Source organism: Bombus terrestris, chromosome 7 (assembly GCF_910591885.1).
Source record: "Bombus terrestris chromosome 7, iyBomTerr1.2, whole genome shotgun sequence".
In the NCBI taxonomy this organism is placed as follows: domain Eukaryota; kingdom Metazoa; phylum Arthropoda; class Insecta; order Hymenoptera; family Apidae; genus Bombus; species Bombus terrestris.
This window is the reverse complement of record NC_063275.1, coordinates 1,639,468-1,657,500: the sequence shown is the minus strand read 5'-3', so window position 1 is coordinate 1,657,500 and position 18,033 is coordinate 1,639,468. Positions and strand designations below refer to the sequence as shown.

General features: G+C 30.0%; 2 protein-coding genes and 1 long non-coding RNA gene across 3 annotated transcripts; 2 read left to right on the top strand and 1 right to left on the bottom strand.

Annotated features, from left to right (window-relative positions):
* The first annotated feature begins 601 nt into the window (after positions 1 to 601).
* Positions 602 to 5,164, top strand: LOC100647501. Its single transcript, XM_003396381.4, has 3 exons — positions 602 to 1,653; positions 1,742 to 2,187; positions 2,373 to 5,164. Exons 1-3 carry the CDS (start codon positions 1,458 to 1,460, stop codon positions 2,556 to 2,558), a joined length of 828 nt encoding a protein of 275 aa, XP_003396429.2. The 5' UTR covers positions 602 to 1,457; the 3' UTR covers positions 2,559 to 5,164.
* Positions 5,165 to 6,868: 1,704 nt separating this feature from the next.
* Positions 6,869 to 16,294, top strand: LOC105665862 (ras-related protein Rab-8A). Its single transcript, XM_012309709.3, has 5 exons — positions 6,869 to 7,074; positions 7,916 to 7,976; positions 11,904 to 12,042; positions 12,226 to 12,429; positions 13,215 to 16,294. Exons 1-5 carry the CDS (start codon positions 6,951 to 6,953, stop codon positions 13,335 to 13,337), a joined length of 651 nt encoding a protein of 216 aa, XP_012165099.1. The 5' UTR covers positions 6,869 to 6,950; the 3' UTR covers positions 13,338 to 16,294.
* Positions 15,568 to 17,873, bottom strand: LOC125385404. The gene is made up of 2 exons (XR_007224632.1): positions 17,065 to 17,873; positions 15,568 to 16,970 (listed from the first exon to the last, which is right to left on the bottom strand). It is a non-coding gene; the product is annotated as an uncharacterized LOC125385404 (long non-coding RNA).
* Positions 17,874 to 18,033: the final 160 nt, after the last annotated feature.

Genomic DNA, 18,033 nt, shown 5'->3' with positions numbered 1-18,033 from the left:
TTATAAGTAACAATAAAAAGAGAATATGTAATAATTTTCAATAGAAATACTTTCTAAAGAATAAATACTGTTTTCGGATAAGATAAGACCATTTTTCTAATATTTTATCATTTTTTGATTGAATATAACAAACTTTCATTGACTGTATCTTATATTTCAAATTTTTCAAACAAGAACAGATTTTTTCAAACAAGAATATTGGGTATATGGAAAGCTATTATACAATGAAAGATAACTCTTAGGCAACTCATAAATCACATAAGCCAATATTCATATACTTACCATTTTTCTCCATTTTTGTTAACTTCAATATCAGTATCATGGCACATTCATATGCATTATAACTTTAACAAATACTTTGACAAAGTTAAAGCAAACTTTAAACGAGAAACTTTTGTGTAATATTTAAAACGATACAGAGTTACATACATTATGTTTTACACAATTTATGCTTAATAAACTTTTACAGTACGTTTTATCTTTATTTAATTGGGTTAGCAGCCTGTAATATGCACTTATTATTTTTGTTTAAATCGGAACAATTCAAGCCTACAAAAGATATTTACACGTGGTTTCTCGCATGGAAACAGGATCTGCGCATGCGCGAGAAATCTTCAGAGGGGGCAAAGCCCTTCGTCTAATAAAACCGATAGACAGTAAGAATGGAAACATTATTTTGTAGTTCTCGTTTAACACATTTGTGCCAATTTCAATATTTTTACGTGGTGTCATGTTAATATAAAAGTAGAATTTTATGAAATATTGTATGTGACATTTACAATGCTACAAAGATCCAACCAAAAATTAATTTTTATGATATTTTACTTTAAAACATAAGAAAGTGATAGATTCGAATACTATGTGATTTACATGAATGAGCACCGACAAGACTGATTATGAAACAAAATATATTACTATAATTTATGTAATTACTTCATTACTAAATACAAAACAAGATTATTATTGAAATTAACAGTATTATTGTAAACAATTCTGTTATTTGCTACTAGTTTTGTAAGAGTGATTAAAGGACATAAGTGAAAGTAATTACAAGATTATACTAGCATGATCTATAAATAATGCAGAGGATATTTATAGAATTATGACTTATAATTGGGTCAATCATTAAGAAATTTAGAAAAGCCGAAAGATTAAAAAATTTGTAATACATTTTTGAGCAGAATCTTATTAATGAAATACATTAAAATAAATAGTGCAAGATCAAGATATAAGTTTATTTTATTTCTATATATACCAAAGTATTATTGCCAAGGTTTTTATATTATCTGATTTCACAATAACTTTAAAATACTGTGTACAATGCTGATGTTATATAATTTATTCATCTAATACGAATTATAAGTAAAAATTATTTAATAAAAAACAGATTATGAAATGATTGCTAAGTATGTTCTTTTAATATAAGTGAGTTTCAATGTGAATAAAAGTTTGTACATATGGGTTTTACAAAGATATTAAAACGTTTGCTATATGCAAATTTTGCATCATGCAGTTCTAAAACATTAGGAATACTAGCACCATTAACAATCCCACCATTGCATATTGCATTTTTGTACTACTTTTGGCAAGAATATTCAAGAGACGTAGACAAACAGTATTGTTCTTGTTCATGTTGGGACACAGTATTTAAGGGTAAGTTAATCTTATTTATATATTTTATGTGACTAGTTATAGAACTACATTCAATTAGTTTTCAAAAGCTATTGATATATTATTGCAGGATCATATGAGTCTGGCATTGCCTCTTATAAACATATGTATTTTAATGCCACATCGAATACATTAAAGATATGGATTACAATTGTAATTGGAGTTATTACTTTCTATGAAGTAGTGAAACATTTAACATGGTTAGCTTTTCATAATCGCCTTAGACTTTCTATGATGATCCTTTTTTTAACTGCTATTTTCTCACATTACTATACTTGGTGGGTTTATATGAATTATTGGAATGATGAGTTCTATTCGCAATGGTACCATCAATTGTTTTTCTCTGTCACTGAGCTGATTTCTACTTTCCTGGTTGTTCATCTGGCAGATAATAAAAATCCAGTAACTCATAGAAAAGCATTTGGTATAGCTGCAATAGCTATTTTACATATTTTAGCAGGTGGTTGGGATCAATTTGTTGCCAATGTTTTCAGAGGAGAAGGACATGCACATCAGGTAATAGTATTTAAGGAATCATGTATCATAATCATAATAACTATATGCAATTTACAATATAACATATTACAATCATTTGCATCAATTCATTTATATATGAATGAATATATATATGTGTACAATATGCAATACATAATATGTATATACAAATTATAATGTTTAGTTAGTAATTTTTTATGTAATAGGTTGTACGTGATCTTGGATTTATGATCCCAGATATTCTTCATGTTGCTATTTCATTATGGACAGTTAAGTGGGAACATATATATAATCTTCCCGGTTCTGCCAAACGAGATCCTAGTATCAAAAGAGATCTAGCTTATATGTTGGGGATGATATGTATAGGATTATGCATTTGTGCCATATTGTAATTCAGTCATTATAATGCCTAAAAATAGTGTCTTAAAGATGAAATGATTGTTTAATTTAACTTATTTTCTTATACCAAGTTTTGAAAGATCTACATCTATAAATGAATATTAGTGAAAAAATATATATGTACACATATACAGAAAGTGCAAAAGATTTGGGGAAAAACTTCAGGAGCATATAGTACTCATCAAAACAAGCAAAAAGGTCTTAATAAATGTAGGTCCAAAAACTGTTATTATTATTATTATTATTATTTATTAAACTATTGTTATTATTATTATTATTATTTTGGAGTTGCGAGATGTTTTTGTCAATAAGATATTAACTCTAAAGCATATGTTCAATATGCCACCTGTTTATTTACACATACAAAAACACACCCATTTGGGCACATCTTTTCCTAGCACATCAATTACTCGCATTTTTCTTATCTCTTACATTGATTTCTTATAAAACTGTATTATTATACACTAAACATCTCATAATTCCAAAACTAATGGTTTTTGGATCCATGTTTATTAAGACCTTTTTTACTTGTTTTGATAAGTACTGTATACATACTCCTAAAGTTTTCTCCAACTTTCTTGTACATCCTGTATTTATAAACCTTTATAATACTTTTTATGGTGCTGATACTTTGCCTAGAAGAAAATTTGCTTACAATTAGTCAATTTAGTTTAATAGATTCCATTACAAAGTGGTTCTCATTATTGCTTAAACACTATTACATATTTGATGAGCTTTTATCTTTCTATATTCTGTTTCATTTTATATATTCTTAACATATTATATATGTATATGTATAGTTGAAAATGCCTACAAAGTACAAGTTGCTTACAATAGGAAGGCAATCCTATCAGGTTGTTTGTGTCTTTTACGTTTGCAAAGTAATAAATTATTTATCTTATCTACTAAAACAAAATATATTTTAGGTATTAACAAAAAGGTAGTACATGTAAGTAGAGAAATTATGATTGATCATATATATCTTTTTAGCATTGAAATAAATATATTTGTAGTTATTCTTTTTCGATAATTAATAGTTAATTAGTGATATTGATTAACTATTAATCTTTGACATCAGTGGAATGTATACTGTAACGATAAGCGAACAACGATAGTTGTCTAAAGATGAAATTGTGCACATATTTTTGTTACAAAAATTGCTTTTTCTTGCTATATCGATAATAATTAATCAATTTAATAACGAATTATTTAGATCAGAATAAATTCCAAAGTAAATAGTAATATACATTACCATTCGAAAATTGCCTACTTTTTGATATTAACGAATGTGTTCTTAATTTAGATATATTAGTCATAATAGTTATAGAAGTTTAGTTTAGATACAAGGATAAGGTTACTTTCTCGTTTTCAGAATATTTATCAATATATCTTTGTGATTATTGTTTATGTATATTGTGTATAACGGGTAATTACAAAATATTGTTATAGCTTTGCAGTGTTTTGCACATTTATTTAAATATCGTGATTAAATAAATGAGGAACATTCAAGATTATACATATAAATTATATCAGCGAAAGGAACATATCATACACAACGTTCGCGATACGTTTCTTAAAAATAAAAATAATTATAAAAGAAATAGGGAATGTATAATATAATTATTGGCAGTTTTGAAGAGCAGTGCTCTTGTTAAGGAACAAGGTCACAACAAAGTGCCTACATACAATGCGAATTATTTTCGTTAATATCTCATTGACTTAATGTTATTATAATATACGAATTGATTCGACAGGTGATAATAGATATTGTATAAGACTTTAAGAACCTTTTACGGATACCAATAATGAAGTAACTAATTTGAAAATTAGTTTATTTCAAAGTAAAAACTATCAATAGTTGGCACTATTCATTGTTTTATTCTATTAGAGAGAAGAAGAAATATTTCAGGATTATAGAAATATAATAACTTAATTTAGTCTAGTATCATCCTCTCTACTTGTATGTTCCATATTTCATATTTCAAAACCAAATTAATATTTGGATTACTTCAGAGACTTTTATTTCATTTTATTTCTGTATAATGATAACATTGTACACAATAAACGTTTATTATCGTATTATCTAGAATTTAGTAGAACTCTTGTTGAATATATACAACTTTGACTTTGTTTCTGTAGTAATTGAAATATTCATTAGTTCAATGCTTTATACTAACTAACTAGAGTGATAACTGCTACACCGACAATTTTATATTTCTGCGTATATTATACAATTAAGGAAACAAATTGACTTTTTAATGTTTAAAAGTAACTCTTACTGAAAGTACTTACTGAAATTACCTGTTAGTATTTATTTATTCTTGTCATATCAAACATTTGTGATCATATCTCGTAATATCATTGTTAATAATGCGGCCTATAATATAAAATTATATTTTTAATAGTTGCTAATTTATTGTATTAATTTTAAATGAGATTCTAATTTATTTTATTCTTGTGTACCTTTTGTAAAAATTAGATCGACCTAACATTTATATTGTATTCGAAACATATTAGGAATATTATGAACGAAATGTAATATCGTATTTGAAATTGTGGTTGATGGAACATGTATAAAGAAAATAAAATTTACACGAAAGTTTGTTGTATTTATATCTTTTTTACTTCGATCTATGAAATAGTATTTTATTAAAACAAGGACATGAGCCTTTTGTTATTCGTAATTTTCAGAATAAACATGATAACGTAATAACGGAAAGATGCAAAATACTTTTGACTTATATTTCAAATGACAAAGATGATTTCAACCGTAGAATCATTTTACTCATATACATTTAAGTTCATTTAAATTTATTAATTTAATATATATTATTAAAATTTAACTTTAAATGAGAAGGCATAAATAAGATTATAAAAAATATTATGATACGTTAATTATTTTCTACCAAAGTATTTTCTATAAAGACTAAAAACTAATAAAAGCATCTTAATAATTACAACATTGTTTCTTTAAACAAATTTTTAAATCCAAGGTGTATATCATTGGCATATTTTAATCAATATAATTGGAGTTTCGTACAAGCTTTATAAATTGATATATTTAATTAATTAAAGACATATTTTTATACTGCAGGAAGATTTTATGTTCAAATCGATACCGTATTCTGAGGAACAGATTTATAACTTATTACATATTAGTTATTATGCCTTTCATTTTTAATTAGTAAATGTAACGTATGTAAAATGATGAACTCTATAATCATCGTCCCCTATTTAATAATATTTTGGCATCATTTTTGTGCAAAAAAGAATTATGCCATAAACTAACATGAATTGTTTATTCCACTAATTACATCCAGTAATGTGTAGAATTATCGAATTATAGATACATACATTAACGTTGAAAAGTATTTTGTAATTTTTAATTACAACGTTCGAACTGTAACGATTTTATTCTTTGTAATCGTCATAGCTACATATAGTAGAATATTCTGACTCCTATTAATTTTTAAAAGCCAATACGCAATAATAAAATCAGTATCTACCTGTAATTTTCAAATCATATAAAATTACAATATTTTGGTACTTTGATTATTTTGATCAATTCTGATATTCATATTATTATCGTACTTTTATTTAACCCTATGTATACTACAGATGATAGTTTTACAGTACAGATTCATCTTTTAACCAGACTTCTTGCAGTGCCCCATCTAATTAAATGAAATAATTAATATTAAATTTTTTCAATAGGATTTAGATTAAACTAGAGGCATGAAGGTGCGTGTCAGCGTATAATTATTACAATTTACTATGTTACGGTAATTTTTTTAAATAATTGTAACAAATTTCTGTTTTCTACGTATATCGGATCGCAATCTTACGTTACATTCAATCATTTCCTTGGTAGTTTAAATTTTAGATCGTTACATTTCCTACAAAACCATCGAGTGTCCTAATGTTTACGAACAGGAATGTAGATATTATAGTTTCTTAAGTAAAAGTTCCTTACGGTAAGTGCTTAAGTTTCAATACTTCCGTTATTGCCATATTGTTAATTAATATTTATAATCTATAGGCTTCACTATAGCGTAGTCAGCCTCCATAGGAAACGTATATATATAGTATTTCTCCTATAATTATTAATTTATCTAGATTGTTAAGATTCACATATTGTTATAGATCGGTGAAAGTGCAGGGAGAAAAGATCTTTTTCAATCGTAGCGTAATATTGTACGCATTTTCCTTTGGGTCAAAGGTTGTCGCGCATGACCAACGTGAAGTTGCAATTGTGAGAGCAGCTTTAACCGCACGAAGAAAAGCGCAGGCTTCGAATCGATCCTCCACCCCCAAAGTATCCAAAGAACAACCGCCGGCCGACGACTCTCTTGTCAACTCAACAACAGTTCAGTTCGAAAGCAAACATGGCGCTTGATTTCGCAGCCACTTACAAGGTTCTGGTGCTAGGTGACTCGAACGTTGGGAAAACTTGCATCGTGCACCGTTATTGTGACGAACGTTACTACGATACTTATATATCAACGATAGGTGAGACGCATCGTCGAAATCCTCGCGTATTACGTTCGTGTTCGATATATGCTTCGATGGTTAAGAATTAATAAGCTGATGGATCGCTGTAAAACAAGCTGTTTACGATAGTTTTATGAAGCTATTGCGACTACCAATCGAATTGATAACACCGATGATAATGAAAATCCAGTGATTTCAAGTTAGAGGAAAGAACGGACCCCGTTGATGTTATATTTCGATCCTTCAGCTGTAGAGCTTGTTGACAAGTACATATTCTTACTTTCTAGACAATTTTGTTGCCGAAAAATCTATTTATGGTTACCTTTAGCAATATAATATGTTCTTACGTATAACAGTTCCATGGTGTTTTATTTCACATTCACATTCTATTTATATTTGCATAGATATTCAACATTCAAATTTAGATATTTATGTATTTATTTTCGCGTCTGCTTGCCTTTGCTTAAGGAAAGAAACGATAAGCGAAATAATTTTATTGGAAAAATTATCACGATAAAGCGATATTTTAGAAAATAACTGTTTAACGACATCAATCAGCTGATTGCAGGGAAACGAGTCTTCCCCAATAAGAATCTCTAATATATATATAATATGAATGAAGTTGTTTTATCACGTTTATTATAATGGTGTGAAATTTGTATGATTTATTAGAACATACAATATCAAATTAAAATTTAAAAATTGGTATCTTTTTTTTGTCAATATTGCTAACGGGACATTTTCCTTATAGTTATGTAGATCATTTTTGTTATACGAATTTCATAAATAATGTTTGACTAATACATACTTAGTAAAGTAAAAGTCTGTTTTGTGGTTTTTAAGAATAATGAATCAACAGGTATCGATTTCAAGCAAAAAATAATTAACTTGGATGGAACGCCAATTAAACTTCAAATTTGGTGAGTTTCATATTTTTATTTATCCTATTTGTTATGTAAATATTATGTGAATTATATGAAACGCGCGTATATTTATATTTTTCCGAAATATAAATATAACGTGTTTTCTATTAAAATCAATTGATAAAATTAATTCATCGATAAAAGTCAATGAATTTATGTGCTCCATTACATTATCGTGATATTTTTAATCCTTATAACATATAATATAAAGGTTAAATCTTTTATTATAAATGTATTACCCCTAGTCGTAAACATAGTATATAAATATAACTTTTAATTCTGTAAATATAAAATTATATATAAACATTAATATTATTAAGATCACTAATAATATAAAAGTGTTTGAATTATTGAAACAGCAGTAAAACAATGTAGTGCAAATTCGTATATCCCATTCTCTGCACATGTATGTACGTATATATATAATTTCATTTTGTTTCGAATTACGAAAGAATTTACACTGATATCATAATGAAATGCGATATATATATCCATTCGAGAATTCTGCACACTTATATGTATTAAAACTGTTTAATTTTCTATTTTATTGTAATTTTATATTCTACAATAACACATATTAATAATTGATATTAATTGTAAGGGTAAGGGGAAAGAAAATCAAAGGATATTCTGTAAATAATATACAAGACTTTGCTTTGTTAATCTCCGTAAAATAGTATAGTTATGTTAAGTACGACAGTCGACTGTTAAGCAATACACACTCGTCTGTATCTCGAGAACGAAAGTTCTTCCGAAATGAAACAAAAAAGAAATGGAAGATGGAAAATGGAACAATTCATCAGCTACAAAATACCATATTTCCTTTTCAATATGATTGAAGGATCAAACGAACTTACCTGTTAGTGAAGCCAATCGTAATTACATATCTGAAGAGTTTCGTTCAAAAAAATTACACGTCGTTCCGTTTCCGTTCTCTAGATGTCACAACATTGCCTAAACGAAAGTGACTCATTCTTATTACATATATTACATAATAAGTTCGTTTGATCCTGTATGTCTCGTTCTCTAGATTATAGTTGTTCAAAAACAGTAACTTTAAGATATTTCTTTCTTTCTTTTTATTATCATTATTTATTTGATATGAGTTTTTTGCATTCCTCTTTGGTCATAGTCCTCATTTGAATATCATAGGCCTTACAAAAATAATTATATGTATATATATATATATTTCTTCTTTGAGCTTCTCTTATCCTATTAAGCTTTCGAGATCGCCGTGTGGCGTGTCGAGTGCGCTGAAAAGATTTTTATATCAACTTCATCTTCCTCTCAGGCTTATCCAAAGAGGATAAAAGTTTGGATAAAGATTTGGATAAAGGTAGCAATTATTCTGTAAATGTTTGGTTTTCCCTAAATACTCGAATAAAGTAGACGCCATACATGGTTCTGACTTCTCTGCGAACATTGGAAGACTAAGTATTGGTTATTGAAACGATCTGATGCTGAGGATTTTATCAGTTCTAGAGACTGGAATATTTTTTTCAGCAATCTGTCCGATTATATCCCCTATGTTATTGACCTTGTGCTGCTTAACTATGAGCCGTGCATAATACTATTAGTATCGCTGTTTTCTACGCTAGTTTTTTCAACGTTAAGTCGTTTAATCAGTGCAAACTCTGCATATACTTCAATACGAGTGATGTATCCTATGTAAAATCGTATTTCAACCTAGATATCGTTTTTTCTTTTATCTATTTATTTTTAATTCACGAGTCTGTTGTCCTCTCTAATATTGTTTTGCGTAATTAGAGAGATCGGTGATCTGTGTGAATCAGTATGCCGTATCGCCTCTTTCTCGTATCACATGTTTTGTCTTTGGTTTGAAGAGTTCTAGGTATTTTTCTCTACAGAATTTTTCCCACGGCCAGAATGACGCCTCGTACTGTTCCAACGAAGAGTTAGGTTAACATTGTTTTTATAGTTTGGTTCGGTATACCGTCGATTACGAAGGCTCGACCGATAATTCCCCTGCCATCACGGTTACGTGAGCCGCTTTCGAACATTTTACTTTTTTACACGGTCACAATAATAGTTTTGGATCGGATTCTTGAAAAGAATCAGATCTGCTATGAGAAGAGACTCGAAAGATACCACAAACGCTATTTTATTTAATCTCTATCGTGGTTCTTAAAATTAGAGCAAATGGTGAAATTCACAAATCCTTCGTTGTATTGATGTAATGACACGATGAATGGCATGGCGATGAATTTCCATCGACGTAATGTTTTCCGCGGTTAAAAACTTCTCATCCTTGCGCGTTGATTGGATCTCGTTGATATCGTATCCATATTCAGTCTCGCTCTAAATGATACTGTGTCGAGTAAATTTATCGAGATATTTGGCATGTTTAATAAAGAATGTAGCTGCAAGATGAGTGCTCACACGGGGCTGTAACTCTTCTCGTTCTCGAGATACAGAGAAGCGTTTTTATCAGTGTTACTTATCAGTCGACTCTCGTTATTTACCTAACTATTATAGTATTTTGTGTCGATATGAAAGCATTCTTGTAGTGTAACATCGAAATTCGTATACGGAAATCTGTAAATTTAATAATCTCTAAATTGAAAATTTAATAATCTCTAAATTGATAGATTGTTATGTTTTGTTATTATGCTTAAATAATATTAAATTATCTTTTACATACGTGTAAGGGTATTCTTTTCGAAAGAAATTTTATTAAATTATGTTGGACTATTTGCACGGTTTAAACTAAACTTTATAAATCGGAATTATACATATTTATTATTTTTATAAAAATGATATTAATTGGCTATTTTTAAATACCGACTGCTATGGCCATAACTTATCAACTATTATTTGTTATTGTTAATTAGCTTAAGTGACCCTACGTAAATTTTTCCATACCTGTGATTATCTTTTTCAAATACGTCATTTTCATTCAGAACGATAATAGATATTAAGAACCATCTTTTACGATCGACATTGCAAGTGGAAAAAGTAACGAACTCGACAGATTGTTATCACATTTTGATTTTCTACAATTTTTGAAAATTTCTTTAAGCAACGTATTTGAAACTTCTATCTCGTACTACATATACACGCTAAAATATATACGTGAAAACATACACGTTAAAATGTATATCCGAGTTGGATATACATATATATAAACCAATCCAACTGCTAAATCTAGAGTAACATATCTAGAAATATATAGTCATTTTTAAGGACTGCAAGTTCAGGCAACCTGTAATTGATTGTAACACATTCACGGATACATCGAATACAGTACTCTATGGCATAACGTTAACACATTGTTGACCAGCTACTTTACTGACAAACTAACGCAATAATCGATGATTATACTTTATCCCAAAATCAGTGCATATCAGCGACAATTTTATTCAAAAAATTATGCGTGTCATCTGTTACCATCGTATTAAAATAAATTGATATACCAATAATAACAAGTTCCATTAACTTTATTTGTACACAATTTAATTATACTCATGTGGCCATACTCTGGCCGAGGCTGTGGAAGCGAATATTTTGCATTATAAATTTGCAAACAGATGAACGATAATTTACATAATATGTGTTCGCACGATCTAATATTTTCTAACGTTTCCATAGGACGATTACGTATAACCACCTTTACGTATGTTGGCATTGATTTTCACAAGATTTTATCAATGTAATCGCTTCTCATAATGTTTTACTTGCCTCGCAAACTTCATACCTATATTTTGCTACTTTTTACGTATTACTGTTTGCCATACTGCTCATCAATTTTCTATCGTTCATCGCTGCTTAACAATGTGTTAATAACAATGATAATCTACCGCAAAATATAAGCATTGCATACGCTAACTTATTATTATACGATTAATTGTTACTACACGATGTCTCTATCAATCACTATTATTAATATACTATCGACTTCTTAAGGGATACTGCTGGTCAAGAGCGATTTAGAGCGCTAACAACAGCTTATTATCGCGGTGCCATGGGTATCCTTCTGATGTATGACGTCACTAGCTTAGAAAGTTTCAATCATTTATCCTACTGGCTACGAAATATTCAAGAAGTAAGAATACGAGATAATATTTCGTTAATAATCCTGTTTGCTGGAATACAAAGTAAAAAGAGAAAAGATAAAAAAGAAAAAATAGAAAAGAAAAGAAAAGAATAGAAACCACACAGTTTTACTTGAATTTCGATAGACATTTGATAAAAATGATGAAAACTCTTGAATGCTTTTTCTTTGCAGAACGCCTCGCCAGATGTAGTGAAGGTAGTTGCAGCAAACAAATGTGACGTTACCGCGCATAGAGCTGTTGACGCGGAAAGGGGGCAGAAAATAGCCGAGAATTTCGATATGCCTTTCTTCGAAGTGTCTTGTAAGGAAAACATAAACATCGAGGAAGCTTTCCTTACTTTAGCTAGAAGAATACGAGAGCAACGAGGACGTCGGGTATTGTTGTTCTTTTCAGATATATGCGTGCTTTTTGTCATATATATAAAATATATTCAATGTACGTAAGTTTCATCGTTTAATTGACGATGAGAGGATTGAACGTGTTCCGTTATCGACGATTCGCGGAACTTTGAAATGTTTGTCGTCGTTTTACGTTATTTTAGTAGGATTCGTTACATAAAAGAAGGTAAAAAAGAGAGTGTGAAAATTGTGCAATCGTTAGTTTCTTTGCCTAATCTTTTAAAATTCATACACAATCTCAGGACTATTTTATCTTGTTTACCTTTTTTTTTTCTTAATTAAAATGTAAAAATTTGTATGATGCAAGTGATACCAAATAAGCGCATGTGGTCCTATTTATATCGTTTGAAATTATAATAAAGCTACGGAAACGGTAGAAAAATAAAGGAAAAAAACATGCGATAAAAACTAAATATCAATTCATTTACAAAAAACAAGCTGGACACATTTGATGGGCTAGATAAATACGAGTTAAATTCTCCCCTTAAATTTAATTTCTTCACATCGTACTACACGATGTACTGAAATTAAAAGTGAGTCGAATTTATTTTCCAAATTAGAGAAAAGTATAGTATACGTTTTATTATGATTGTGAGTCATAGCTTTTAAATACAGGAAACGCGATGATCCGAATGATAATAATTATCGTATCGTGGTAGGAATTCGCGTAAAATGCATCATACATGTACATATATATATATACGATTCGTTAGTTTTTAATTGAAATAAAAGATATTTATGAACGAATTGTTGAATTTCAGGCTAGTTTGTTCGAAGCTTCCGAAAGGGAAGGAGCCAACAATATAGTTATGTCCGAAGAACGGTCTCACGTCTCGGTTTCGGTCTCCGTCCCTTCTGCTGAACCTTGGAGGTGCGCATGTTAGTTGCTATAATTATGGAGAATAATATCGAGACACGATATACTTCGAATATCGATAAATACGAAGTATCTGCTCCGGACAAGATTTTATCTTTTATGATTACGCACAAAAATAAAAGGAGGAGAAGTGCGTTATTTCAATATATGTAAGTGTAGGATAAACTCTGGTAAGTTCGTGATAACCTCAACATTTTTCTATTAGCTGTTAACATTCGCGTACGTTGTAGCCGAATCAAGGGCGTAACAGTCTACCAATTTAACCTATTAATAGCGTTTTTTGCCACTATTTCATTTTGTGTACAGTGTACATATTTATTTGAGCTTTATTGTCGTAACTAATAGCGTACATTACATAGGGAAAGATCGTTTATTCCTGACAATGTAGCGGTGCATCAAGAACGTGCTATCAACTAAAAGTAAGATTCATTTTACTGAAACTTATCGGTTTCGTGGTAATTAGAAAAGAAATAAAAACTTGGTTACTATTACGTTTCTAATATTTTAGTTAGTTTCTAAAGCAGCAAATAAATGCTATATATATGTATAAACAAGTAGCATTAATTATATTAAAAGTTACACTAATATGCAATCCTTTTTTAGGACAAAGAAACACTCTGTTACCTCGTCACACTGGTTTCAGTCAATTGATCTTTAGCACGACATAAACTAGAACACTGACGCTATGTGTTAATTGTTTATTTTACTAAATTGAAATTTAATTAAATTTCGAACGAATTAAATTTTGTGCTAGCGGCGAGTGAAAAAATATCACGAACTAAGCAGAGCTTATTTTACTCACTACGAGATTTACAGCGATGTGAACGGATTTGTCGAGTAAAATTTTACGAAAGGCAGATGTCGCGAGCCTCGCAGAGGCAAGGCTAGAAGATGAGAAAGCAAGAGATAGAAAGAGATTTTTGTATCGAAGGCTAGATATTACATGTACGTCTACGGTGTAGCTAATGACTTGTCACTTGTCACAAATACTTCAAGCCATATTGCAAATATTATCGTGAATTTTGCACTATTCCTTTTCTAATGGTTTTAAAGCGCCGAACAAGTGATACAATTCGTTGAACGCATATATCGTTCGCGCTAATATTCGCGTTAATATACGATTGTACGTACTGCGTATTAACGAGTAGAGCAATGCAAATCGTATACATAACAAGAGCACAATTATATATGTACTATGCTAAGCGTTATTGTTATTACTGAAAAGAGAGAGAGACTCGTACTTTACATCAACTTATATATGCTCTGACGTTGTAAGAACTTTACGTGCCCTACTAAAAAGCCGATATGATTATTTCATTTTTGACAAATTATTGAAACAGCCACAAATTAACTTTGATATACACGTGCACGATAGAAGAACCCATTTGCAATGACAATGTTTCCAACTGCAGTGAATAACGAACAGTTGTTCGCTGTTGTGAATCGTCAGGGCAACCTTGAAAATGGTTGATAATGAAATTCGCGTGTAACTGTTTAAATAAAAGACGAAATAACATTGTGACATCTATGGGTCGGTCACGATCATTTCTCACGGGAGGAAACATAAGAAACACCCATCAAGCTTTTGTAATAATCAATAACGTTCATGTGAAATTAAAGAGGCTGAAGCACTTAATAAATTTGCGATAAAATATGTATGACGTTCGTTCATACTAACCAGTGAAACATACGGTGCAACTGTACAAGAAAAACGTTTTATAACATTTTAAACACAGTCCTATTATATTAAATATACTATGTTACAAATTGCTTCTTAGCAATAATTTTGCACAATTTTACTCGTAAGTTTTACTCAAACTAACTGCTGATATTTTATAACATAATTGTAGTTTCAAAAGTTTCCAGAATTGTTTTTCTTCATTCGTGCCACATACAGTTGTGCGTTGTGCGGAAAATCGTGCGTGAAAACTTGTTATCGTCGTTGATTCTCTGATTTAACGATTGATTAACCCTCGGATGCCAAAGCACGCGACACCACAGCCAGTCATTTTTCTCCCATACACATACGTACGTACATATATAGCTTCTGGCCCTCGTTTCTTTCGTTGTTTTATTGATAGCAAGATTATATATTTATATATTATTAAAGGTATTAATATTTAACATTATTTACATATACTTATATAAAATTAAATTATATAGTATTTGTAACGCAATTTTTTCAAGGAATTTCCTTACTAGATAAGAACAGGAAGACACAAATAACAGAGCGAATGTCATTCATAAATGTTTTGCATATTCATGAAAATTACGAAACTTACAAAACTATAAACCACGATATGCAACAACAATCGAGGACGCTATACAACTATCCAAACTATATCGAATAACGACAATTATAAATACGTATAATTGTTTGATTTCGTTCGCATTTCAAATCTGAAATGGCTCGATCGCGATCGGCCGAGGGTTCAATCGAATTTATTTACAAATTACAAATAATACATTTGAAAGTCACATATATGCGCAACTATCGGATATTACAAGCTGCAAGCAGTACATATGTATAATATGTACTTACGAACATTTGGATAAACTCGCTTAACGTTCACACAAGGCCTAAAGTAACAGATATCGATGTTATTGATACAGTATCTTCCTGTTGCTTCGAGCATTCGCACGATCTCATTCGCGTAAGACGTAAACATACATAGATACTTTGTTTAAGCGTTTAATATCACAATCGCCACCATAAAACGGCACGCATGCAAAAAAATGTGGACATTGCCAATGCTATTAACCGAGGACCATTGCTTTTCCATTAATGAAGAAGCATGTGTGATTTGTAATTGCATCGAAATCGGACATACCGACATACAGACGTTCGATGTACTTAAGGATTTGATTTCAAGGAAAAAAGGTAGTCACTTTGAAATATATTAAGATTACGATCGAAAGGCTCATAATGATATCGGTTTACGATAAATAAATTGATGGAAATAAGTCATTTGTTTCTTTTTTTGTTTGTTGACAAAGCTAAACATTAATAACATATTCCAACAATGAAGTCGAACAGTTCAAAAGTTAAGAGATTTATGACAAAATATATATTCCTCATTTTCCAGTTTGTCTATTTCCACGCAAGAAAAAATAATAGTCTTTAATGTTTCTTTAATACGTATCAATTTTTATATGACAAAATATGCGTTATATTACATAATCTTTATAAATGTATTTATAATTATACACCATAGAAGCATCATATTTAATTAAATCGCGGAATTGCGTACCTCGTGACAAGGACTTTTAACAACAGATTAATCTTCATTCGACACTGAGCATTTTTTATAATATCGTAATATATACCATTATCGTTGTAAGTTTCGCTGCTAACTACTAGAATACGTTATTATTTAAAAGTTTGACAAGAGTCGTTTTTGTTAAGTCGCACAATTATTGCAAAAGGTGTCCCACTTTAAATCCTTTAAAAATTATTATCAATTATTATTTCTTGCATTTGTGAGACAATCTAAGATGAAAAATGCATCAGATGCATGTAACGTGCAACAATATATAAAAGTTAATATATTTAAAATGTATTATCTGTTATAATATCTATTAGGTGAAACAAATCTTTGTTTGGATTCCATTTGTTTGGTTGTATCCAGAAAATATGAATCTGCATAAATATATAAAATATTCACAAACTAATAATCACCTTATTCGTTTTAACGTAAAGTGTAAACATGGGAATTGTATTCGAAATACAATACCTTTCAACTATCTCCCTCAAAACTATCTCTTTGAATCGCTGCTCTTTTACTGAAATTTCATATCACATTTTCTCGTGTCTCACTTCAAGGCTGAATTGCCTTTTGATCTGAATCGTAAGAACAGTTGTATGTTATTAATTATTAACAACAGAATCAAATGTTTTTTCTCGAATGATTTGTAATGAAAGCTAAGATACGCTACTAAAATGCACTAAAATTTGAGAGGTTAGTTTTATTGGAAACAAATACAAATGTAATTTAGTTAATTAATAGTCAATTAATAACTTTAAAAAGTACGATGTACATATTATCGAGCATGAAAGGGGGTAAAGTTTGTCCGATCAAGTATTGATTTTTCGCATAGATTCTGCCCTTTACAATGTTCCGTAAGAAAAGATCTAGAAGCGTTAGGTTGCATCACGTTCGATCGATGTCGTTACGTTGAGGAATCTAAATACGGGAAAATATATTCGCAATATTCGCAAGCCGTCGTTTCTCTTTCTACTTGCAGGATAACGTACCTCAAATGTTATTCCCATGTTTCGACTTCGCGTCTATGAAGTGATTGACAAAATGCAAAATGTAAAGTACAGCTTTACTATGAAAACCGTGCCATTTATTTTCACGATTAATTAAAGAATGAATGGCCATTAGTTGAACATGCTTTTATTAACAGCATGTAAAGTTCACCTGTTTCTCAATTTTCTCAATTAATGCGACTTGATAATCACTATGAGAACAGCTGGCGGATTCGACTCGTAGAGTTAACAATGAAATAATGTACAGGAAGTAGAGAACGAAAAATACATGTGTACGTGTCAGGTGTATGTATTGTAGCGCTTCGTTTGAACACGCGCAAGCAAAAATGCATTTTAGGTGGCGATTTTAATTGTTAAATTTATTCGCGTAGGATCGTACAGATAACGAGAAGGATTAACACTGAATAACGTTAACACGATTTGTTCGAAA